General features: G+C 43.2%; 1 protein-coding gene across 1 annotated transcript in view; it reads left to right on the top strand.

The window, feature by feature from the left end:
• Positions 1–3,781: 3,781 nt before the first annotated feature.
• The window catches only part of LOC127044715 (kinesin-like protein KIF20A), a 48,798-nt gene continuing 25,771 nt past the window's right edge, over positions 3,782–26,808 (top strand). Inside the window, exons 1-12 of the mRNA XM_050939781.1 lie at positions 3,782–3,805; positions 6,082–6,237; positions 9,569–9,688; positions 10,758–10,896; positions 10,990–11,174; positions 17,097–17,205; positions 17,686–17,877; positions 17,962–18,073; positions 19,997–20,068; positions 23,294–23,440; positions 24,072–24,237; positions 25,732–25,905. Of these exons, the coding sequence (XP_050795738.1) occupies positions 3,782–3,805; positions 6,082–6,237; positions 9,569–9,688; positions 10,758–10,896; positions 10,990–11,174; positions 17,097–17,205; positions 17,686–17,877; positions 17,962–18,073; positions 19,997–20,068; positions 23,294–23,440; positions 24,072–24,237; positions 25,732–25,905 (1,596 nt within the window). The remainder of the gene's footprint in view (positions 3,806–6,081; positions 6,238–9,568; positions 9,689–10,757; positions 10,897–10,989; positions 11,175–17,096; positions 17,206–17,685; positions 17,878–17,961; positions 18,074–19,996; positions 20,069–23,293; positions 23,441–24,071; positions 24,238–25,731; positions 25,906–26,808) is intronic.

Genomic DNA, 26,808 nt, shown 5'->3' with positions numbered 1-26,808 from the left:
GCAACTGGACCAATGCAGCAGCGCAGCTGTAGCGCTTTACCAAAGATACTATGCTGATGGGACAGCTCCCATTTGTATAGTTAGCTGCTTCCTCTTGGGTAGGTGGATTATGTCAAAGGGAAAGCTCTCCCATGGACATAGCACTATCTGTACAGGAGTTAGGTTGGTGTAATTAGGTCACTTGTGATGTGTGGATTTTTTCACACCTGTGAGCAACTTAGTTACACTGACAGAGGTCTGTAGCATAGACCTGGCCTAAGTCTTCCATGTTAAATAGAACTTGAATTCCTAGTGTAGTTGGGGGGGGGGGGGAGGGGAATTCAGGAAACCTCCCTCCCTTTTTTTTTTTTTTATATAAAGCAATTAAAGGGCACGGGTCCAATTTTTGGTTTGTATATCCTTTAAGGGCCTTCAAAGATCTTGCAGTAATCTTCAAGAGAAGGAAGGACCTGATATTTCAAATGTTAGGTTCATGGTTATTACAACAAAGAGCAGTAAAAGGGTAAAAACAAAGCTTTAATTGCAAAACTGAAGTCAAGCTTTACACATCTGTAATATTTGATTCAATCCCCTGTATAATTCAGTTAAGGACTGAAAGATATGCTTGACAATTTCATTCCTTGCAGATATGTTCATGTCACCACTCTAGTGTACTTTTGAGGGCCTGTTGCTCTGTGAAGTCAAAATAAAAAATGCCTGTTCCTACAGGATGCTTGGAGAATAGATGGGGCTTCACCTAGTGTCTTCAAACTTCAATTCCTTTTTGATACACAGTATTTCTAACTATGTGAAATATACTATATACCCAATCAGCCTAATGTTGGAAAAATATTTAGAAATGTTTTTCTTTTCCTGTAACTATTTAATAATGAACACTGAGTGAAGCAGTCAAGCAATCCAATAGTGAAGTGCCTTACAGAGAGATGGGGGACAACAATGTGCTTTGAGCACCATAAACCAACTAAATGAACTGTCACCATAGTTCATTACATGTTGTCCTCTAAGCAAAAATTTAAAATTCTGCAGAATCCAATTATAGCAATCAGTATATATTCAGAAATACTTCATTCCTTATAGCTAACTCGGTCATTTACAATGAGTCTCCTAAATGACACCAATTTACAGGTTTCTGTGATAGTTCACTGGTTTCTCATTGATCTATTCCTAAATTAAGTGGTTGTGGAAACAGCTACTCATTACATATACTTCAGTATTTTATAAAAGCCCAAATCCAGCTGCAAAATGTTAGACCATCCAATTTGTTATATTGTAAAACATTGCTAGATGGGCTGGTGAATGGCTTTTTAATGATTCTTTGCACTTTTAATAAAAACACCTTTTATCAGAGACTTTCAAAACATTTTACCAAAAAACAATAGTTTTGCTATGAGAATCTCCTGTGAAACAAGAATAAATAGATTTTATAGAAGGATCAACTGAAACATAAGTTGGCAGAGTTTAAGGCCATGGAGGACTGCTAAGTATCAGAGGGGTAGCCGTGTTAGTCTGGATCTGTAAAAGCAGCAAAGACTCCTGTGGCACCTTATAGACTAACAGATGTTTTGGAGCATGAGCTTTCCTGGATGAATACCCACTTCCTCAGATGCATGTCATGCATCTGAGGAAGTGGGTATTCACCCACGAAAGCTCATGCTCCAAAACATCTGTTAGTCTATAAGGTGCCGGAGGACTGCTAGATGATTTAGTTGTACTCCTATATCACAACTCATTAAATTTTATAGTTATAGAATTGTGGAACTGGAAGGAACCTCAAGAGGTTATCTATTCCAGTCCCCTGCACCTGAGGCAGGACTAAGTATTATCTAGAGCATCCCTGACAGGTGTTAGTCCAACATGCTCTTAAAAATCCCCAATGACAGAGATTCCACAGCCTCCCTAGGCAATTTTATTCCAGTGCTTAACCACTCTGACAGGAAGTTGTTCCCTAATGTCCATCCTAAACCTCCCTTGCTGCAATTTAAGCCCATTGTTTCTTGTCCTAGCCTCAGAGGTTAAGAACAATAATTTATCTTCCCTCCTCTTTGTAACAACCTTTTATATACACCTCTACCTCGATATAACGCTGTCCTCAGGAGCCAAAAAATCTTACCACATTATAGGTGGAACCGTGTTTATAGTGAACTTACATTGATCCACCAGCGTGCGCAGCTCTGCCCACCCCGGAGCACTGCTTTACCACGTATCTGAATTTGTGTTATATGGGGTCGTGTTATATCAAGGTAGAGGTGTAGTTGAAAACTTGCATTCCCCTCTGTTTCCTCTTCTCCAAACTAAACAAACCCAATTTTTTCAACCTTCCCTCACAGGTCATGTTTTCTAGACCTTTAATAATTTTTGTTGCTCTTCTCTGGACTTTCTCCAACTTGTCAATGTCTTTCCTGAAATGTGGTACCCAGAACTGGACACAATACTCCAGTTGAGGCCTAATCAGCACAGAGTAGAGGGGAAGAATTACTCTCATGTCAACTACAATACTCCTGCTAATACATCCCAGATTGATGTTTGCTTTTTTTGCAACAGTGTTGGCTCATATTTAGTGTGTGATCCATTATGACCCCCAGATCCCTTTCGGCAGCCTTGTATTAAGCTCACTTACTACTACTTTATCTTCCAGAAAGGTATCCAGGCTTGATAGGATACCATCAATGGAGATGGAGAAATCCACCACTTACCTTAATTCTTCAATATTTTCTTTACTCTTAAAATTTTGTGCTTAATTTCTAATCTGAATTTGTCTGGTTTCAGCTTCCTGTCACTGGTTCTTGTTATACTTCTAGATTAAAGAGCCCTTTAGTGCCTGTTATTTTCTCCCCCTGAAAGTACTTACATGCTACACAAGTCTTCTCTCAGGTATTTTTTATAAGCTAAACAGGTTGAGCTTTTTAAATCTCATAATAAGGCACTCTTTCCTCAAATACTTTTTGTGCCTTTTATGCAGCTTCAGTTTCTTTCTTTTTTTTTTTTTTTTTTTTTTAATGGAGGTGCTTTTTCACTGTGACTTTTAAATCCTTTTCAGAGTCACTGATTTCCAGGATACAATCCCCCATTCTGGAGATATGGCCTACATTCCTTGCAGATCTATAACTGCATATGGCTGTGTTAAAAAACATTTTGTTTGACTGGGCCTAGCTTACCAAGCAATCCAGAATGACCTGTATGGCTACCCTGTCATCACTTACCACTCTACCATTTACAAATTCTGTCAGCCATGATGATATATTTACTGCCAGATCACTGATGAAAGTTACTTGCTTACTCTGAGGCTCTGCTTACTATGTAACAGCGCTTTCAGTGTGGCTCAGGGCACATCCACATTACAAAATTAAATCAACTAAAGTTAGGTTGACCTACAGCCACTGCAGTAATTGAAGCAGCTCTTTGTGTCTACACTATGCTCCTATCAGTAGTGCACAGCCTCATCAGGAGCACTTGCACCAACTTAAGTGGGGCATTATGGGGCACTGACAGCCAGAGCCCCACCACCAGGAACCGACAGCTGGAACCCTGTCACATTTGACCTGACAAGCTGAGCTGTCAGCCCTGGCTGGCAGGGCTCAGGCTGCCAAAGGCAGCAACAGGCAATGTAAGCAACACAATGTCTACATGGACACTGCACTGACCTAACTACACCTACCTAAGCCTCTCAGAGTGGTGGGTTGGCATAGCAGGGGGAGTTAAATTGGCAGGAAGAACACTGTAGCATAGATGCTTAGGTCAATGTAAGCTGCCTTACATCAACCTGTAGCGCAGGCCCGAGTCAATGACATACCCAGGAACAATCTGGGTATGTCTTCGTTACCCGCTGGAATGGCAGGCAGCGATCAATGCAGCGGAGGTCGATTTATTGCATCGATGCAATAAATCGACTCCTGAGCATGATCCTGTCGACTCCTGTACTCTTTTGGCGAGAGGCGCAGGCAGAGTCAACAGGAGAGGGGCAGCAGTCGAGTCACTGCAGTGAAGACACCACAGTAAGTTGATCTAAGTAGGTCAACTTCAGCTGCTGTTATTCAAGTAGCTGAAGTTGTTTACCTTAGATCACCCCCCCACCCCAGTGTAGACCAGGCCAAAGAGTGGTAATCTCAGATCCTGCATTTAACAATTACGTCCCCTAACATCCCTGCAACGACAATATTGCCACTAGCTTTAGACCATGATAAAAACGCAGGCTCAACCAGACTGAAAAAAACATGGCTGGGAAGCTCCAGTGTTAGGGCTTCTCCACCTCACGTTTCCTTTACGAAGGGTTGGCTTGTGCGCCAGTGCCCCCTGCTGGACATCCAGCCCGCCCGCCGGGTGGGGCGGTGAGCGACGGGACTCCGGCCCGCTTTGGCATTGCCCAGCGGTCGCTTCGCAGGCGCGTTTGATGACCTCCCATGTGTGAGCTGTGTGGCGGGCTCAGGTCAAATCGCAGCTGCCGCCGGGCCCGTGCTGGTAGCCCCGCTAGCGAGGCCTGCCGAAGCGCGCGGAGACAATGTTCCAGGCCAGAAGCGGTCCCTGGCGGGGGTGACTCCACGGCTGGGGAAACGGCCGGGTGCTGCCGCCGCCCATGCGGTGCCCATGTGAACGGAGGGCTCAGCCTTAGGCCTGGCCAATCCATCGGTACCAGGCAGGCCCTGGAGGGACCTTAGCGGCGGGTACCTAATGCCCTCCCCCACCGCCCCCAGACGTTCCCGCCGAGCTCAGGCCGGCACAATTGTCCCCTCCCCCCTGGAAAAAGGAACCGGTAACTGGAAGCCCAGTCCGGGGGCGTCCAGGTGCTTAGAGCCACCCCCGTCCCCAACCGTCACAACGGGCTTCTCGCTGGCAGGTGTAAGACGAGCCACCCCTCGGGCGGCGGCATTGGCGGGACTCCCCTCCCCCGCACGCGCCTCCTACTGCGCGCCGGGTCGGGTCCGCGGCCAATCAGGGGAGGCGCTGGCATCGCTGCCCTGCCCAGCTGGGAGGCGGCACCAGCGCCTTGCCGGCGCGCGCGCTAAAAAAGGCGGCGGGTGGGAGCAGGCGGAGGCAGCGGTGGTTAGAGCGCGTGAGGAGGACGAAGAGTTGGGGGCTGGAAAGCCCGAGAGCTGCGCGCGACGCCAGCCTGGCGTAATCTGCCTGTCCCTAGGTGGCGTGTGGGAGGGGTTGGAACAACCCCCCCCCATCTGAGAGCGGGCGCACGTCCCCTCCCCCGCGCAGGGAACCGGGCTCGGGAGCTCCCCGGCTGCTGGTCCTTGCGGGTGTTCCGCGTCTCTGAGCCCCCAGCCGGTAGCCCCGCCGCTCTCCCGGGGCGGCTGAGGGAGAACTAGCAGCGCCTCACGCGCCTCCAGCCTATGATGAGGCAGACCCCGGCCGTGGGCCGCTCCCTCCTCTCACCCAGGCTCGGTGGCCAGTTTCTTTCCCTCTGTCACAGGCAGCTCTGGGTGCAGCTCCTGGCTCTGTCACTGAGTCACTGGACCCTTGGGCAGGGCATTGCCTCCGCTTCTCTTCTGTCAGTGGGGCCAGAGCGGGCTCTAAGGAGACTTATGCCTCCGTTCATTAGGGCCAAACTCTGCCCCTTGCATCCTAGTGCCACGTGTTCTCCAGCTGCAGTCAGTGGCAGCCCTGCATGGGGGGGCAGAGTTGAGCTCACTCTGAGTTAGATCTTGTTAGGGTGCTGAGCACCCTCACCTTGTGAGTCAAAACATTTTGGGAGCTTCTCTTGACAGCTGCGAAGGAAAGAGAATGGTGGAAGTGCTAACTATCACCTTCAGATGTACTTGTTTGCAGGACTGCCCATGTTCCTGGTCTGGTACTGTAGATAGTAAATGGTTTGGATTTCCTGCAGACTCTTTTCATGCTATCTGCAGTTTTAAAAATGTGCTTCTTACATTGCAGATCATTTTAAAAGGGTAAATAACTACAAGTTTTCTGGGGGTCATGTCTTTAGATCTCCCTCCTTCCTCACCCTCTCCTCCTTCAGGAGGGATGTGTGTGTGTATATATACATTTTTTTAAAATTTAAAAGCCTTACTTGTTTCTTGCATATTCTCCACCATTTGCACGTGAGAGCATGTGTGTTTTGTTTCTTATTCCTCTTAGCGTGAACAGGATAAGAGAATGGACTATGAGGAGGGAAGCTATGCATCCTCAGCAGTATGTGATGTGTTGAACTTCACCTGTTATGAGGACTTAATGGGTAAAACCTCACCCATGGAGATGTCAGTGATACCTAATGCTGATGAACAGCAGCAGGAGGTGGGGGTGTGTTTGTAATCATTTTTTCTAATGATGCCTTTGCATTTAAGTAGCAATAACTCAATAACAAGTTTATCTCTGTATTTGAACTCCCTTTTTCCAAGTCTATTTTCTTTTCCCTTTACTTAGAAACAGATCATGTCTTGCAGCAAATTAACATTTTAACTGGTACTTACAACATTTGTCTTAAGCATTGAGGAACTAAAGGATTGCAATGTAGTGCAGAAGTACACGTGGAAGTTTGCACAACACCCATCTGGAGTATGCCCAGTTCAAACTATCTCACTCTTACCATGAGTCCCAAACTGTTGTACACTCTTGCACTTGACCTGCAAGCCTTTTAACTTTGTAATATAACTATTGCATTATGCCAAGATCTGGCCTTGGAGTTTGTTTCTACTGGTCATGCTATCCTGCAGCAGCAGGTCTACTGCTTCGGTGCCTTTTGGTCAGCACTCTATCCGTTCTGCCTTTTTTGGCAGAGTGGTGATGAAAGGAGTAGTCTGAAGAGTTGTGATAATGAAAGGTGCTAAATGGACAGGTTAGCAGTTGGGGAAACTCTAGTGTACCTCTTCTGTTCACATAGCTGAGTGGGAAGGGAAGGCTTGTAGGGATCCCTCTATCTAATACAGAACAGTGGGGAGACCTAGTTGGTTTTGTTTTGTTTCTTTTTTTTTTTCCTTTTAGTAGCTAGAAGGAGAGAGAGAGCAGCAGCTAGGGAACATCCTGGATTTCCCAGCAGCCAAGAAGGCTTCCTCCAGGACTATTTCTGAAGGGATGATAAAGGGTTTGTGGCTTGGCGATAGGAGCAAGATATTTTTTGTTTGAGCCCCAGTAGTGTGCCTTGCACTGCATAAAACTAGACTACAAACTTTCCATTTATTACATGAGCAACACAACTTAGATACAATGTACAGAGTGAACAGAAGGTGGAAGCAGTGCAGTTTTTTGTGTAAAATAAATATATAATGTGCTGTTGATGGATGAACCTTGGGCTGGCTGCGTGAAATAAACTTTTAAAGAATTTGAAAGAAAAGGGGTGGGTAGTTTTAGCACAGTAGGCGTTCTAGGCATACGGGACCATTTGGAGAAGACCTGAAGATGAATGGAAGGATATTAGTACCAAAGTCACAGTAATGTGGGTGGCATGAGGTGGAATGATGGGGTGTGGGAAAAACATTAGAGATGTAAGCAGGTAAAACCAAAAACTCTGGAATCCTGAGGCTTTGGCCTATAGATGTAACTATATATATTTTTCAAATGAGCAGATATATCAACCTTTGAAAGTCTACTTGAGAGTCAGACCCTTCTCTAAAGGAGAGCTTGAAAGCAATGAATCTCAGGTTAGTTGTTGTCCATTAATGACTTATTTTTTTGTCCTCCATGGAAAACACTTCCGTTTCATCTCAAGAATTCTAAAATAGAAAAAGCTTCTGTAAGTTTTCAGTTTCTAAATTCTGTAACCTAGCTGTCACTTCTGAGGCATTCTAAACTTCAATGGTGAGGAAAAGTGCTAATTCTATCTCCTAGAAATATGTTACTTATCAGCAGTCTTTACTGTCTCTCTGATTCCTACAGTACAGTTTTGATAAATGTGGAAAGCCAAACCAGAACAAAATCAGCATATTAAATTTTGTCCAATAAACTGTTCTGAATGTGGCTACTGTGTGAAGTCTGACGCTTAATCCCTGAGGTTTTTTTCAGTTAAAGTAAAATATGTGACAGGTAACTTAAAGATTTAACACAGAGAAAATAAATATCTGCTGTGCACTGGTAAAACTTGTCCAGGCAATAGGAAAACAATAGATGGTAATATTCCATGGGTTGTGTGTGTCATGCAAGGTAATTACTTTTGCTACATCAGTCACAGTCATGTGCTCTTGCCACTTGAACTGGGTTAAATTCTCCATGCAAATATTTTGTTTGCCAAAAAATGCAGTTTGGGGTTGACTGAAACTGTTTTGACAAACTTGTCAAATAATTTTGGACCCCCAAAAAGATGTTCTGGTCTAGATGCATGTGGTTACTTAGGCCCTCCCCCTTTTTGTACCAGTGGTTAGAGCACTTTGCTGGGAGGTGGGAGATCCATGTTCAAGTTCCAGCTCCAGTGAATATTGAATTATTTATACACATTGGAACAGCTTCAACAGGAGAGATTAAGAGCCAAACCAAAATAGCCAGTAGCCTTCTGGTTAGGGCCCTCAGCGGGAGATTGATTTCAAGTCCCTGCTCCAGATTAGAGATTTGAATCTGGTACTCCCACATCCTAGCTGCATGCTGTAACACGTAGGCTACTGGGTATATGAGCACTACCATTTCCTCCTAATCTTTTAAAGTAAGTTAGGTTAGGTTAAACAAAACATTCATTCAACCTGAAATGAAATTTTTATTGACTTTCAATTTACCAAGAATTTTTTAAAAATTAGTTTCAATTTGAGTTGAATCTAGTCTTTCAGAGCTGCCAGTTAATAGAAAAAATAATCTGCTCAACTCTAACTACCACAGTTATCAAATGGATTATTTTATGGTCTGATAATACTTAAGAGGCAGAAGTTTAAATCATGTAAACTCTAAAAGTTTCCTTTCCTAGGTTATAAATAACACCATACATCATTCAAACTGAAACTCTTCAAATCCAGTTTATGCTCTGTTTAGGCAGTTCGTAGTTTACATTTTGTCCAGAAACAGAATATGGAGAAAACTAGTCAGTTTCTAATCCATCTTGTTTACAGGTTCTCTTGCATGAGTACAATACTGAAGAGCTTGGGTTGCAAACTCTACAGGTGTTTGGAGTGTGTGTTGTGAATAAACAGGAGCGGCACCATGGTTTTTGCTGCCCTAGGTGGCAGCGCTCCTCCTCTGAGCATTAGGCAGCGGGGGTCCTTCTGCTCCACATCTTTGGGGTACTTTGGCAGCGGGTCCTGGAGTGAGTGAGGGACCCGCCGCTGAAGACCCGGAGCAGAAGGACACCCCTCTCCCTACCCACCCACCCCCGCTGCCGAATTTCTGCCGAGGGCAGCAAAATACCGCCCCCCAAATCCTGCCGCCCTAGGTGACTTCCTAGGGTTGCCTAGTGGAAGCGCCGGCCCTGCAAATGGAGTGAGTGGAGGGGATCCTGGCAATCTTTTTAATGGTCTTGGGTATTGTAAAAGCTTACGTTTTACAAAGCCCATGTTTTGGTTCAAATCTTATATTATTGTCCCTTTAAAGTTGTAATGTACCTCTTAAATATTTTAAAACCTATTTTTTACAATGTTAAGTTCTGGTAGACAAAGATGTGTAGTTCTGGAAAGCTGTTTTAGAAAGAAGAACTTCTGTGTCTTTGCTTTAGGACTGTGTAATTATTGAAAATCCAGAAACAGTAACTCTACAGGCACCCAAAGAATCCTTTACAATGAAAAACAGTGAAAAGGGGATTGGACAGTCTGTACACCAGTTCACCTTCACTAAGGTAGGCTAACTTTCATGCCATGATCTTTACTAGGAAAGCAATTTTACCCTATAGGAAACCAAAGCTGTGGCTTGTTTTTTCCAGTTTTACTTATAGTGAAAGTGTTTCCGTTTGTATAATTTGTTAACTATGACCTTTCAAATTTGAATTACTTGTGGTATCTTCTCAGCTGCCTCTGAAACAAAACACAATGTATAGGATTCATATTCACTGTTAATTCATCAGGAAGGCTGTATTTTCGTGCAAATGCTTCTCTTGTCTAATTAGGAAATTGATGCAGTAATCCTATTGCTTTCTTTGATTAAATGGTGTTTACAAAAGCTGCTTACAGGCAATTTTATATGAAAAAACATAGCACAAGAAAATAGTGTGACCACATACATTTTTTTGTGGTTTCACTATCCTCCTAGATCATAATTGGATGTATAGGTATTGTAAGAATGTGTTACTTAAAACTGGCATTTAGAAAGGTGTATTTCCATTTGAGAGTATGGAAGCTTTATGGCTTATCCCTTTCAAACCTGAAGCCTAGCTTTTCTTTACTTGACACATGAATGCAAAATCCAGTAAGGACTACAGGAGCTTCTGTTCTCCCAGTATCAAGAGAAAGTGGTTTGCATAACTTATTAAATAACTTCATATTTAAGACTTGGTTTTTCTCTGAGTAAATTTTGAATTGTAGATTCACATTTCCATATGGCTCCCTCCTATTCTTCTATACTTGTATTGGCCTTCTTCCAGGATACTTGGCATGTGATGAGCTCAGGCTATTCTTGGTTCTTGCCAGGTGAATGGTGGTCAGAAATAAATGCAGGCTTGCATTTATCTCAGTAGCTGGAATTAAACATGCATGATCTGGAGCTAAACAGAAACTTGTGATCAGTTATAGGGGATCCAGACAATGAAGCTGGTACTGTTAGTTCAACTTTCTCTGTACAGCAAATTTACCTTATTACTCAACAGTGAATGATAAAAACAAAAGTTCTTTAGACCCTCTAGTAATCCATGTTTCAGCTGCTCCAGATGTCATTTGAAAACTCTTGTTCTTTGTTTTTTTTTTTTTGGTTAGGTCTTTGGTCCAGAAACTACTCAAAGTGACTTTTTTGAAGGCACAATGAAAGAGATAGTAAAAGCTTACATTGATGGAGCAAATGGACTGGTGTTTACCTATGGGGTTACTAATGCAGGCAAAACATTCACTATTCAAGGTAACAAAAGCAAATGTTACAACTTTCATTAAATCCAATTAACACTTTTTTAGTGAGACTAACTATGTATAATACACTTACTTTTCTTCACAGGTTCTCCAAAAGATGGTGGTATTTTGCCTCGTTCTCTTGATATGATCTTTCACCACATAAGAGGAAGACAATATCTGAAGATGAACTTGAAACCATACTTAAGCAATGATGTAAAGAAGCTAGATGTGACACAGGTTAAACAAGAGGAAATTATAAAAGCTGCTGTTCTTGCTTCTCTGAAAGAGGTCAGTAACCAAATACTTCCTTGTTACCTAAGCTAACATCTAAATCTTCCCCTTAATTAAAAAGCTGCTTAATACTTTCTTACAAGGCTCTGCTGCTGTAGTGAATTCCATTTCCAGATTTGTGCAGGCTCTGTAGTGTCAATTACGATATGAAGACTTTAAAGAATAAGAGCAGCAGGTCATACATGCAGTATAGGTTAAACTTTTTAATGAGAACTTTATGGAAACTAAGTCCTCTACAGACAGGGGAAACAGAAGTGAAAAATATTCAAACATTAGTTTGAAACTTGCTAATGTTATGCTGTTGAGGGTCATCTCCAGTTTATTGTGTAATAGTTCTCAAGATAACATCAATAGAACCTTGATCTCCTTCATCTTAGATGAATGTCTAGCTGTAACATCCCTTGAATAAAAAGTAGTGTACAGATTTGGTCTCTGCTCTCAAAATGCATGTGAAGTTGAAATCAGGCTACCAAAATGATTCAATTCCAGCATGACTAAGGTTTTATGTAAAGAATAGAAATGTTTTCTGGTTTTAAAAAATAAATAAAATCAGAAGTATTCTAGTCCCAATGAAATTTCAGTGCAGAGTCAAAGCTCCCAAGTTGGTGCATTTCAGAGCTTTCACTCTAAGCTGCTCTTTGATATGTGTTGAGAATGCTATCAGTCTGATAAACCCAAAATGTGTACTCGCTCTTCCATTTTAAAAATTTATTATGTTCAGCCCAATGTCTCTTGTGCCAAAATATACCTGGATGACTGAGATTAGTGAGGTTGTTTAGTGGGTTATCTTTCCTCCCAACTGTCCTTTCCATTGTCTCCAATAGCCATGACAGCTTTTGAAGTAGTCCAGTTAACTATCAGAGACCTATTCCTCAACAAATGAGAACAGAAATTATTTTAGCAGCTCATTCAAACTCTGCAAATCCAAGCTTGATGGATCAATCTTGTTTAATAAAATGTTAAATATGGATCAGAGAACATCAAATGAAAGATGTCAGAGAAAAGGTCAGTGAAAGACAGGTGTCAAAGTAGTACTAAATCATTAGTGGGAGTCTTGTACTACTGAAAATAGAGGTAATCAAAACTTTTTCCAGGTAGGATTAGTAGACAAACTTTTATTCCTTAGAGCATTCTGGATTTAAAAAAAATTCTGCACACAATATTTTAGCATTCTGCAAATTTTATTTGTCAAATAAATGTGGAGGCTCCAGCATGGCATTGCGGAGGACTGGCCACCGACTGCACAGGGGTGGGAGATCATTGTGCAGATTTTCCCCCTTTCCCACCGGGACATGGACTCAGCGGTGAGACTGCACCCAATTCTGTCATAGTGCAAGGACTAGGCCTGCCCTAGAAACACTCCAGGGCCCTCCCCTTCCATGCCAGGTGCACCAGGTATGGGCAGGCAGGCTCAGCAAGGCAGGATCCAAGTGTGGAGGGGCTTAGTGTGTGTGTGGTGGTGGGGAATCCAGGTTTGGGTTAAGAGTTCTGGCAGGGCAATCTGGATGTGGGCGACTCAGTGGGGGATCCGGGTGCAGAGGGGATCTGGATGCACCAGGGGCTTGTTGTGAGTTTTTGGGTTCAGTGGTAATGGGACTCTGCAGGGGGGTCCAGGTGAAGGCAGTTGGGGCTCAGCGGAGGGGGTTGTCTAGATGCTGGGGCAATGGGTCTCAGTTGGGTAAGGATCCAGGTGCAACTGTTTGGGGCTCGGTGGGGTGGATATCTGGGTGCGAGTGGCTTGTCGAGGTGGTCCAGGTGGAGGAGGAAACATACTGCTAGGGAAGATTGCATGACTGCTGTTGTGACTTCCCTTTGCTTCCCTGTCAGTCATTTTTCTGTGGGGGAACATAAATTCTGCACATGTGCAGTGGTGGAGAATTACACCAGGAGTAAAAAAATTAAGTACTTAACAATTCCTTTTCTAGAGATTGTGGTTTGAAAGGCTTTTGTTTGTTCCTTAAACTTGACTAGCCTCCTGTACCTTATTCTGAAGAGAGAGTCTATACTGTCCAAACTTTCCATCAGTTAAACTGTTGTCTGCTTCATTTATCTCTACTTGAATGGCTGTAGTGATTTGGATGCTATGGGATTATGAACATCAGTCTTCCTTTTTATGGAAAAGGAAGAGTAAGAGCTTAATTATGTATTAGCAGATACGCTCAGCTGTAGAACAGAACTATTGACCCAGATTCAACTACCATCTCTATGCTGACAGTTCACCGATCTTCTTCTGCTTTGCACCAGACCAGTCCAAACTAAAATGTCAGCATATCCAATATCTTCTGATGAACACCGAGCCATTGGCTGAAGCACAGAACAGCTAAAACAGAATTCTTTAATCTTTTCCCCAAGTTTTCCCTCTTCCCCCCCCCCCCCAGCTCTTTTTGTTAGTCACTATGGACAACACTCCCATTCTACCTGTCACTCAGTCTTGTAATCTGGGTATCCTCTATGATTCAGACCTCTTGAATATATCCTGGGTGTGAGGACCTAAAGTCTTGCAGATTCTTTCTGTATAACATCTCTAAGATACAGCCTTTCTTTTACATCCATCCAGCTAAAACTGTTATCCAGGTTGTCCTCTCACATCTTAATTACAGCAACATCCTTTCCTCTGGCCTTGAGTAGGGCAAAATTGCATTTGTCCTATTTGTTCAGAATGCTGCTGCAAAGATCATTCTCCCAGTTTATTGCTTCAATCGTTTCCTCTCTGTATTGTCAAATGTAAGTTGCTGTCCTCACTCTGAAGGCCCTTCGTGGACTATCCCCCACCGTGTCTATCAGTCATTCAATATCAAGATATTGACCTGTGCCTCTGATTGCCCACCTGTTAAATTTTCAATCATGACTGTCATGGGCCAAAGAAGCACCTTTGTGCTTTCTCCAATGCTGATCCTCATGGTTGGGAGGAGCTCCTCGTAAACATCTGCAAAACTACGGTATCCTACAAACCCCTCTTTAAATCTCTTCTTAGCCATGATGCCCGCAAAAAATTAACTGCAGTTAGGCCACTGGTACCACTTCCTATCAGACAAGAAGTATTGTCTTACTGCTTCCTTGTGCTCTTCCCCGCCCACAGGTGGTGACACTTACACAGAGGGAAAAAAATGATGGGTGCTAAGCACCCACCAGCAGCCAGCTCCCTCCTTTCCCCAGCGCCTCCCCCTGCTGGCAGCCCTTCAAACCAGCACCTTTCCTTCCCTCCCAGCAACTCCTGCCCACTGTGGATTAACTGTTCCATGGCTTTTGGGAGGTGCTAGGGGAAGGGAGACTGAAGGGGAGAAGTGGGGAGTGATCTTGGAGGAGGGGGTGGAATGGGGTGGTGGGGATGGGAGCTTGGGAGAAGGGGCAAAGGCAGGTGGAGCAGGGGTGGAGGTTTTGGGGAAGGGGTGGAGTGGGGGTGGGGACTGGGGCAGAGCTGGGGGTGTCAAGCCCCCCCTCTGCACATTAGAAAACTGGTGCCTCTGGCTCCTCCATCTATCTGTGGTCTCTTGTCTTATACTTAGCCCCTTCCCCAAAGATAGATCGATCGATCGATCTATCTAATTTGTATTTATACTGTTACTATCACAGTGGAGTCCTAGTTGCTGACTAGGATTCCTAGGCACTATGGTAATCTAAACAATGACTCCACTCTGAATTCTTGTCATAAGGCTTCCAAGCAATCTGGTGTTAGCAAAACTGAAACTTACAAAAGAATTAGGAAGGAAAACAAGCTATTATAGTGTTAAAATGCCAAAGCTGCCATAACACATTCAAGAGAGCTCATAAATGAACTCACTACAGGTCTTGATGAGGATGTCTTTTATGAATAGCAGTTAAATGGTAACCTCACAACTTGTGTCTATTTTATATTTTAGTGCATACAGCAAAACCTTTTGAACTTCTCTCTGAATTGCGAAGGCTTCATTCCTTCTGTTACTATGGAGTTTTAGTGGTGTCCTATGGGAAGGTTGCTCTTCATGATGAGAATATTATTATGCAAACAAGTATGTGGAGGGCAGAGGAAGAGAGATGCTAGAATATATTACTTTGGAAAAATCTGAACAAGCTGTGGGACTTGAACGACACCAGGGCCAGCTTTTTTTGAAGCCAAATTCTGGATATAGTCAGATGAAAATATGGGGTAATTTTTGAAATCTACATTTGACAAACCCCTTTTATATTGATCAGTGGTTTTCAAACTTCTTTTTGGGTGACCCAGTTGAAGAAAAGTGATGCCCATGACCCAGTGGAGCTGGGGATGAGGAGTTTGGGCTTTAGGAGGGACTCGGGGCTGGGGTAGGGGCTCTGGGGTGGGGCTGGGGATGAGGGGTTTGGGGTGCAGGAAGGGACTCTGGGTTTGGGGGGGCTCATGGCTGGGGCAGGGGATTGGGGTGCAGTGTTGGGGCATGGGCTTACCTTGGGCGGCTCCCAGTCAGTGGTGCAGTGGGGGTGCTAAGACAGGCTTCCTGCCTGTCCTGGCACTGCAGACCACACTGTGCCCCAGAAGCAACTCTGCATGGCTGTTACCTGCAGGCACCACCCTCCCGCCCCCCCCCCCGGCTCCCATTGGCCAGTTTCTTGCCAATGGGAGTGTGGAGCCAGTGCTTGGGACTGAGGCAGTGTGTGGAGCCTCACGCTTTTCCCCGATTTCCCCCCGTCCCTCAGTCTAGGAGCTGGACCTGCTGCTGGTCACTTCTGGGGTGCAGTGTTGTGAAATAGGTAGGGACTAGTCTGCCTTAGCCGGGCAGCATTGCTGACAGGACTTTTAACAACGCAGTCTGCCGTGCTGATCAGAGCTGCCGCACCCCAGTGCCTTACATTCTGCAACCCAGTACTGGGTCGTGACCTGCACTTTGAAAACCACTGATATTGATCAAGTTCTAGTAACATCTCAAATCTGTAATATCGCTATGTTCAGAGCAGGTATATTCCAGGCAGTTGTCCTGTTCATTGAGTTAAAGGCCAGAAGGGACCGCTAGATTATCATTCTAGTCTATTATTGGTGAAGTTTTTTCTGAACTCCTTGCAAACTCCTTGTAGTTCAGTCATAGGTTGACATGTATATCTGAATGTCCTCGTACTATCCCATCTCTAACTACTTTATTATGAAGAGTATTGCTTCTCTGTGTCTACAGTCTTGTACTTAAAAAACCTACCTGAAAGGAGTTTTTGTAACCTTGTTTTTTAAACAAGTGGACATCTTTACTGTTTTCAAGTAAATTTTCACTTTGCTTACTAGTTTACTATTGAAAGTTCCTGTTTACATTTTGTTAGATGAAACACCTCTGACTTCCCAATAGTGACAAATTATACTCTTCGTGTGAGAAATCAGAATCTGAAGTTCTGTTCTGTTACTTTTGAACATGTAGAGGAAGCTTTCATATTTTAACAGCAATTAGTCTACATATCCTTACCTGTCTATTTCCCATCTATGTGAAATATTAACTGAGGAATAACTGCAGCAGGGTCAAAATAGGGGAATGACAAAATACACTTGTGGGAGGAGAAGGAGATGCCTGGAGCTCCATTCAGAGTGTTGAAGATCAAGTTATTGGCATGGGGGAGCAGGTGGGGACAATATTTAAGAAAAGAGGCTGTGGCAGTCTGATGCTAGCCTCATTGCTATTGCTGCTGTTGCAAATGTAAAACTTCCACTAAAAATAGTGGCTGTCAGCAGGGGTCCAAGAAATGATTACTGTGAATATAAATTTTTAGCTTAACAAAAGAGTTCTATTCTGATTTTGCGTCATGGCTAGTTTTCTTAGTTGCAAAAACTACAATTATGATCTTTCTGAATTGTTTTTGTAGCTTGTAATTAAATAATCTCTTTCAAAAACTAGTATTGGTGAAGACAAGCCCAGCATAACATCATCACTGCACTGTTTCTTCAACTTATAATATGCTAATTGGCTATAACAACTTTATTTTCTCAAGGACACAGAAGATACTTTGAAATCTATAATTCAGAGTGAGTCATTATGTATCTTGGAATCTGTGTCTTCTAGCAGCTGTACTTCAACAAGTCTGCCTTCTGACCCGCTAGGTAAAGTATACTTGAATTCATGTGGTGAAAATGAAGGTGTCTGCTGGAATCATTTTAAGAATGGAGGGGAGTGGAAGCAGAGAATCTTGTAATTGGCAGCCAGTAGAAAATTTTCTTTGGAGATTTAACTCGCTTTCAGAGTGTGAAATGTAGAAGAGATATAAGAAATTTAAAATCCTCTTGGATATCTTTGCCACATTAAGTAGTGGCTTAGTTTGCTAGGCAAAAAGAAGTTTGGTCAGAACTTGTGGCTAGAAACATCAAATTGGTGGCTGGCATAAGAGGAGAAAATAGGAAAACCAGGAAGTATTGCGAAAAAATTGGGAGAAGTAACAAAGCTAAATTTTGTGTACAAAATTATGTATAATAGGGACTTCCTGCCATTTGAATTTCAGAGGCTGCTGAACAATTTCAGACTTGCTGATAAGGTGCTTGAATGAATGAATAAATATATATATTTTTTTTTGTTATGGTTAACAGCGGAGGATTCTGTTTTTCTTGACGCCGATGGGACTAAGCATCAGAGAACACAATCTTCAGTGTGGGTTTCCTTCTGTGAAATTTATAATGAGTATGTATATGACCTTATGGATGTACTGGCTATTTCAAAAAATCAAAAACGCAAAGTTCTAAAAATCTGTGAGGATCAAGGGGGAAACTCTTATATAAAAGGTAACGACATTAGTTTTGTGATGTTGGTTGTCCTGTACAAATATTAATGACTTGATGTATTTGTAAACAAGTCTCTTTCTGCAGACTTAAAGTGGATCAACGTTCAGAGCACTGAAGAGGCTTGCAAACTACTAAAAATAGGAAACAAGAACCGAAGCTTGGCTTGCACTAGAATGAACCAGCACTCAAGTAGAAGGTTTGCTGCCTGTAACTATAGATATGTCCTTGTACTTTACAGATTTGTTCAAAAAATTAAATTGAACACTACTTAAACTAATGCAGAACAAAGTGATCTGCTTTCTTAGCAGAACTTCATGCATGGAACAGTTAAACTGGTGCTCCAGAGAATACACTAACTTCAGTTAATTTCTGAGGGTATGTCTACATCTACAATTTTGCAGCGCTGGTTGTTACAGCTGTATTAGTACCGCTGTATAGGGCCAGCGCTGCAGAGTGGCCACACTTACAGCAACCAGCGCTGCCAGTGATGTTAGATGTGGCCACACTGCAGCGCTGTTGGGCGGCTTCAAGGGGGGTTCGGGGAACGCGAGAGCAAACCGGGAAGGAGACCAGCTTCCCCGCGGCTTGCTCTCGCGTTCCCCGAACCCGCCTGCAAACCGCAGGGAAGGAGACCTGCTTGCTCGGGGTTCGGGGAACGCGAGAGCAAACCGCAGGGAAGGAGACCTGCTTGCTCGGGGATTCGGGGAACGCGAGAGCAAACCGGGGAAGGAGACCAGCTTCGCCGCGGTTTGCTCTCGCGTTCCCCGAACCACCCTGCAAACCACAGGGAAGGAGACCTGCTTGCTCGGGGGTTCGGGGAACACGAGAGCAAACCGGGGAAGGAGACCAGCTTCGCCGCGGTTTGCTCTCGCGTTCCCCGAACCCCCCTGCAAACCGCAGGGAAGGAGACCTGCTTGCACGGGGGTTCGGGGAACGCGAAAGCAAACCGCAGGGAAGGAGACCTGCTTGCTCTGGGGTTCGGGGAACGCGAGAGCAAACCGGGGAAGGAGACCTGCTTGATTACCAGAGGCTTCCTCAGGTATGCTGGGATACCTGCTTATTCCACGGAGGTCAAGAAAAGCGCTGGTAAGTGTCTACACTTGATTACCAGCGCTGGATCACCAGCGCTGGATCCTCTACACCCGAGACAAAACGGGAGTACGGCCAGCGCTGCAAACAGGGAGTTGCAGCGCTGGTGATGCCCTGCAGATGTGTACACCTCCTAAGTTGCAGCGCTGTAACCCCCTCACCAGCGCTGCAACTTTGTGATGTAGACAAGCCCTGAGTGTAATTCATGACCTGTACACACCAAAACAAATTCCTTCAGGAATTGTAATTGACTGTTGGAGTGCCTTTCTGCAAAACTACTTAGCAGAGATTAACTGTGGTGCTCAGACTGTGCAGGAGAAATTGAGCAGAACATTCTTAATTCTGAAATTTTGCTTCCGTCTTTGGTTTGACAGCCAGAGTATAACTGTCAGAGCACTAATGGCTGGTTATTTCAGAGGTATTTAGTTGATTTAGGATTTTCTTGTGATATTAAAATGTTGTTAATGCACCAGGAAAACCTTACAGGATATTGGGTAAACTGAACAATAAGTAAATGATGCATATGCTAGAAACCAGGATGAATTATCAGACTGACAGATTCCTCCTCTCCTTCTACTCCCTCTGTGTTTTCAGGGAGTTGTTGTTCCAAACACAGGGGAAGGTCTAGTTCCTGTCTGAAGTTCTTGCGTTCAGGGATCGAAAAATGAATCTATCATGGATCAGTAGATTTCTTTATGCCACTTAAGCCAAACAGCCTGTGTGAATCATGAAAACCATTTTTTCCCATCTGGAGCATCTAATTAAAATTTCACCTTTAACTCCCATACTTCAAGTAACCTCTATTTATCTCTTTGGTTTTTTAATGGTATTATCAAATACTGTATCAGCTTTTATTGTAATGCATTACAAATATTCTCCTTAAGTGTCAGACAAAATAAAAAAATTCTTGTACATATTAACTCACTCAGCTTGTGGGTTTTTTGTTTGTTTTTTTTTTAAAAACACAGTAAAGTTGAACATAATTCTAGTTGGAAGTCAGATTGACAATGAAAACTTGTTTCTCTTCTAGTCACAGCATATTTTCTATCAGACTACTAAGACTAAGTGATGAGGCTGAGCCTCGTATTCTTGGAGTTTCAGAGTAAGTGTCTTACTTCTCAGTTCTACAGTAAAATTAATTATAATGGGGGAGCTAGTGGTGAAACCTATGTCTAAGTTGCCTAACACTCTGAATTTTATAAGTTGTTCTCTGACCTTTGAGTATTTCAGAGCCATGTTTGCAGCAGACCTTTTAAAACTTGGTAAAGAGAGAGAGTCTTGAGGCCAAAAATCTGCCTTTATTGGTCCCACTGAATTCCAATAAGATATGGTTGAGAGAAACTTATGAAAATTGCCACTTTCCATCTATAGCTTGCATTCCTCAAGGAAACTTTTTTGGTAGCCTATTGAAATAACTGAACATGAATATTCTAATCTAAGAGTGTTCCCAAGTCATCCCCAATACAACAATGGAATGTACTGCTCAGAGAACCCCAGGTAGTAATAGCCTCTCTGGGAGTGAGGAGAGCAAGACAGGCTTCCCGTGACAACCCCTTCCTTGGGGGCATCATGTGGGGAAGGTGCTCCCCATCTTCTGTGGGGGGAGCTAGGCTTGGCCATGTTTCCCCCCCAGCTCAGTACATGACCCCATCAAACCTCCCCTAAAAGTAACTGCCTTTTTGCTGCTGTCATAATCTAGTGAGTCTCACACCTCAATTGTACTACATTGCAGAAGGTTCAGACTCTACCAATGATGCATGATCTCAGGCAGATGGGTATTATCTTGTTTTTACTGCTTTATGTATTTACTTTTAAACAGCCTAGGAAACTACATTATTAAAAGAATGCTTAGGTGTCAGAGTCAAGCTCTTGGAAGTTGGAGAATGTCAGGTTGCCTCGGCAACCTTAATTCAGCCTGTTTGTGATCATTATGTATTATACACGTACTAACTTTTTTCCCCCCAGGATTCCTCCTTCCTGCAGTGCACAGAGTGGAGAGTGCTCAGGGACTGAATCAGGGTTGTGTAGTGAAAGAAGATGTCTATAGGATCCCTTTCCCCCCTTCCTCTAGAAGTTGGTAGGAGTGAAAAGAACAAAATAGAGAACTTCAGGAAGATGAAAGGATGGTGATTTAAGACAGGGGATGCCAGATAGGAGAGCCCTGTTATCCCTGCTTCTGCCATAGCTCACATGTGTTACTGAGGAAGTCTTTTAAGACAATATTTTGTCAAGTGCCACTAATCATGTTCCTCTTTTTCTGGGTGCCTCTTTTGAGCCACCTGGGGCCTGAATAGGCAGAAGTGCTGAGCACTCACACCTTCAACTGACAGGAACTGTGGGTACCCAGGCAGTAAGACAGCGTGTTCTGGAGGCATGAATATAGAGTTGAATCATGATTGGACTTGAAATCATGGCCCTGCCAGTGAGTCAGTTTCTTATTTTCCTAAGTGGGGAAGATAACACATTCGTCTCCACTGAGATAAGCGCACTAACATTTGTGAGGCACTCTGATATTATGCCTGCCTTATGAGGTGATATTTGCCTGTCCCCTTTGGTTAGTCTACAGTAAATAAGGTAAGATCATCAACTGAATGATATTGAACAACTGCCTCAGTCCCTGAGCAGCACCAGTCTTGTGTATTGAATGATGTAGGATCTTGTGGAAATGGTATGTGATCATGTAATTAAATATATACATGCAAAGGGCTAAAATCTGCATAGGCGTAGGTTGTGTGGACAATCTACATTTAAACACATCACAACTTTTGAGTACTTGACTTTGCAACCTAAATGTCCTCATAATGCATTTTTTTAATGTAGTTATTTATCCTGGCACAAATATTTCTCTAAGTATTTTTCTGATGGGCCATGTGGGGGGCAATCCAATGGCTTAATTCAGACTTTGATGACAGAAGTTGCATTATGTGCTAAGTGTTTACACTTGGCTGTATAAGTCAACCTGTGGGGAACTCCTGTCCTCTGCCCAGATGTTGGAAGCTGCAGAAAGAAACAAACTACTCTGCATCCAAAAGTATCAATCTGTATTGTATTACTAGTGCTCTGCATTAGTATTTTCAGTACTGTGAGAACTGCAAGGAGTTGACTAGGATCAAAGTTGACTAGGATCAAAGTACTTTCCCCTAGAGGAGAAACACACACTATGGAAAGTGCTTCAGCAATTCAGTTGGTAGCATTCATTTGGGTTCAGGTGGTTGTGGAATAGTCCCACACCAAGATTTGGGTTCCTATGAATGCTGGCTCTAAAGAATTAGAAGAGTGTTGTATTGTTCTCTGAATGCACTAGTTTCCGTTAGTTATTTTTTTAAATAAGGGCTAGGATGTTGTCTTAACTAACTCTCCATGGAAAATGGAAATACTAATGGCAGTATTTAAGCTATTGCAGTGTGTTTTAACTATAGCTGTATTATGAGTAAGATTGTATTTTAGTCATGGGTATTTTTAGTAAAAGTCATGGTCAGTAAACAAAAATTCACAGCCTGTGACCTGTCCATCAGTTGTACTATATACTCCTGACTAAATCTTGAGTGTGAGGGCAGCCTGGGGGAGCATGCTGTCGGTGGGGTGTGGTCTGGGACCCCTCCTGGTGGGGCTGACAGGCTTCCTATGCAGTTCCTTGGAAGCGGCGACATCCCCCCAGGCTCCCTCAGCTCCTAGCTCCATGTGCTGACCCTGCCCCAACTGTGGCCAATGGGAGCTGCAGGGATGATACCTGCAGGCGGGGGCAGTGCGCAGAGTTAGGAGCTGAGGGAGGGACATGTCGCCACTTCCAGGGAGCCTCCCAAGGTAAGCGTTTCTCAGAGTCCTCACCCCTTCCCAGGCCCCAACCCCCAGCCCTGAGCTCCCTCCCACAGCCCCCCAAACTCCTACTGCTGCGGGGGAAGGGGGCAGTGGCCCGAGACTGCTCCAACAGTGGCTGGTGCGGCTGGTCTAGGGGTTGCCTGAGCTCCTCAGGCGGCCCCCAGGTGAGTTGCATTGGCTGCTGCAGAAGTCAGAGATCCCAGAAAGTCACGGAATTCGTGACCGCCATGACAAACTCACAGCCTTAATTATGAGTATCTGATGCCCTACTCTGGACTTCGTATTGAAAGGAAGGCTTTGTACAAAACCATGTTTCTTACCTTCTGTTTGCAAAAGCCACTGAAGAATCAAACGTTAGAAAGAAGGTACTCTGTAGTCCACACCTTAAATGTGTGTCCAAAAATGTTAAGAGTTAGTGATTCTTATCGCACCAACATATCTGAAAGTAAAGAATATTAAAAATTGTATTTAACTTGTATAATTATTGCTGATTAATTCTTTCATTTAGAATGTCTCTCTGTGACTTGGCTGGGTCTGAACGGTGCAATAAGACACAAACTTTTGGAGACAGACTGAAAGAAGCTGGGAATATTAATAATTCTCTTTTTATTCTTGGGAAATGCATTGCTGCACTGAAGCAGAAGCAGAATCCTAAGTAAGTGAGAAGACTTAAAACAATAACTTGAGTTTTAGTTCAGCTAAAAGACTAATCATGCAGTGTACCGCTTTGGGTAGTGATTCTGCAAACTTGCACAGTGGTTCACTTGTACATTTAGTAACATGTTTGTTGCAAACATCACTATAATAACACAATAGTTTTTCCACAGGAAAAGTAGAAGAATTAAATTAGTATGTGGGAATATGGTGGAAGAGACATGAAACTGCAAAATGAGTGACTTTTATACTACGAGCAACCAGTAATTCTCATAAGTGCAGATTTTTCTCAATTTTGTGCAAGTAGACTCACCTGAGAGTTCAGAAATAGACTGTACTCAGCATGAGATTTCTTCAAGTATCTCCTTTTTGTGAGTGTATGAACTTGTCCAAAAATACAGATTTGTTGTCCATATTTTTTCTTGCCTTTTTAATATACCTTCTATAGATCTTTTCTTGGACAGCATTTGGGAATATGCTCAGCTTTGTTGGATAGGGAGGTTACATTCAAACTTGAGTGTTCTTATGGAAAAGTGCATATGTTTCCTCAAAGAGTGGATCTAGAAAAGCTATGTATATATTACAACTCACTCAGTTTCCTTAACGGAAATTGTATAATTTTCTCTCTTAAGTGTGAAACACAGCTATATTCCATTCAGAGAGAGTAAACTCACCCGCCTGTTTCAACCATTCTTCTGTGGTAAAGGCAAAGCTTGTATGATTGTCAACGTTAATCAGTGTGCCTCCACTCACAGTGAGACATTACACGTAATGAAATTTTCTGCTACAGCCAAACAGGTAAGTAGAAGTCTACTTCTCCTTGAAGCATTCTTAACTTAACTTATGGAGTGTCTAGATTGACTATATATTGACACTCCTGATCATATGGACTTCTAGATTTGAAGTGCAACTGGCTTGTCACTTATGGGCTTATAATATACCATACTACTTCCTATATATAAAGTGCTGTTGCTTGTTTGCAAAAAGTTTTTTTAATAGCCTTAACTTTCTTGAAATTGTCATTTTTCAATCAGGTATGCAGAATTGCATTCCTATATTAGTAAGCACTAAACTAGATATAGTTACCTAATATGACCAGACAGAGTGACCATGTTATGCCCGCTGTGTACATGCAAATTAAATTGTAATCTCACATTGTGTGCATGCACAAGTTATGAATGTATGAATATGAGTTGCACAAGCTGACCATTTGTCCCAAAGCTTTTTAACAGCAGATTCAAGAGAAGAAGAAAGAGGCAATCTCTACTATCTTACAACCAATATCCTAAACAAGATCTCTAGTGCTCAGATTCCTCTTGTTTAATGTTCATGACCTGGGTTTAACTTTTATTATTTTATTTATTTATTTTCTTACTGGTCTTGCCTTTTGGTCAGTAGGGGTATGGAGTGGTTTGGAGGCAGTGTGCTCAACCCCTGAGGAGAATCCTGTTCAAACAGTCTTGTACTTTCTTTGGGAGTGGCTGGTGTGCATGCTCTTTTCTCTGCCCACCTCTCCTCCCCTCCAAGGTGGTTGCTAGTTCCTACCCTTCCTGCCTTATCACTTAATGCAGGGTTTTGGGTGGTATTTGATCTTACCCTGCTCTACTCCTTTCCCATTTCTTCTTGACAGCTGCCCCACAGAATCAGTTGCTGGGCCACTTCTTGCTGTTCACCTCCAGCTGCTCTCGTGAGGGAGCCTTTACTTCATGGAAGGAGAATTTTATTTCTAGTTTGGGGCTGTGAGCCCACTTTTAACTGTAAAACTCTATTACACTCTTAAACTCTTAGAACTCCTAAGACAGGGCTTCTGACAGTGCTCTTAATGTAGAGCTTTCCCTATTTGAGTTCCCTCGTAGTACCTGCTGCTTCTGTCTCTGAATGGATAGAGTTTGTCTGTAATAATCCCTGAGCTTCTGTGATCAGTCCCATGACTCAATCTTAATCTTGCCCATCAGGGTGGACACCTGAACCTCTATACATCCCACATGAGGCAATAGCCACCTTAGGGAATTGCTCTTGGTCATTCAGGGCAAATGTGCCAAAAGTTAAAATTTTTGGAAATTTTTTCCAAATATCTGTTTAGATAACTAAACATGTCATTTTCCTTATTTTGAGTTGCTCTTGTTTTATTAAAAAAAAACTGAGGGACAACATCATTGTTTCTCTCTTAAAAGTGTATGTATTTTAACAGATTCTTTGTGAGATGGAAGGTTTGTTAACATGGCTTTGATATTTATACCAGAAGGAAATGCCATTTCCCACACAGTACATATAATTTTCACTATTTTTCAGGTTATTCAGACAATCCACCCCCAAACTTTTGGATATTTTGCTCCAAAACTGGTTGGGAAGGATGGCAAGCCTATAGTACATTTTGATGCCAACATATCTGCTGAAGAGGTTCCTGATGAAGATATCGATACCTCCTCTGAAGAGGAAGTGGACATCACCATCATGACCCATGAGGTACAGTAACTCCTCACTAAAAGTCGTCCCGGTTAACATTTTCTCTAATTGATCAGCAACAAGACCATGCTCATTTGAAGTTGTGCAATACTCCCTTATGTTTGGTAGCCGCCTGCTTTGTCCACTGCTTACAGACAGAGGAGCCAATTGGAGTGAGCTGGTGAGGGCTTGGAACCAGGGTGGAACCTCTCCCCTAAGTTCCCTGTGCGGCAGCCGCCCAGCAGGCTATCAGTTGCTGGCAGTTGAGCTGTCCCTCCCCCCCACTGCTATGTGCTGCTCCTGGGAGCCTCCTGCTTGCTGGGTGGGGTGGGGGGGGCAGATGTCCCCCTTCACCTTGCTCTTGCCCCCTGCTTGCCCCATCATCTTCATAGAGCAAGGGGGAACTCAATGGTGGGAGCTTGCTGGCAGCAGCTGCTATCTCAACTTGCTGATCTACTTAAAAAGGCAACGTACTTAGAGTGAAGTCAGCATACTTAAAGGGGCAATGCATGTCTGTCTCTCACGCACAGGATGTGTCTCTTTCTCTGCCATGCTGTTTCCCCATCCTCCATTTGTGCTGCCTTGTAGACTGTGAGGCTACATTAACAACAATGTGTTAACCCTTGAGGGCTCAGCTGTTCATCATTTTATCAATAAGGCATTCCCTAGGAAATATCCTGCCCTCTGACTTCAGCACCTCAACCAAGCTTCACAATCATTGTTGCTGTGTACAGTATTAAATTGTTTAAAACTTACACACGCACTCTCTCTGAGCAAGATTAACTATTGAAGTAAATAGACTTCAGTGGGAGTGGGCTCAAAATCATTTTCTTGGGCACATACTGAAGTTTCAGCAGAACTGAGGTATTTCAATAGGAAAACCAACATAGAAAGGTCCATGAGATGGGGTTTCATGTTCCATAG

The sequence above is a fragment of the Gopherus flavomarginatus genome, chromosome 2 (genome assembly GCF_025201925.1).
Source record: "Gopherus flavomarginatus isolate rGopFla2 chromosome 2, rGopFla2.mat.asm, whole genome shotgun sequence".
In the NCBI taxonomy this organism is placed as follows: Eukaryota; Metazoa; Chordata; order Testudines; family Testudinidae; genus Gopherus; species Gopherus flavomarginatus.
The sequence above is the reverse complement of the archived record's forward strand: the minus strand, read 5'-3'. Positions and strand labels throughout refer to the sequence as shown.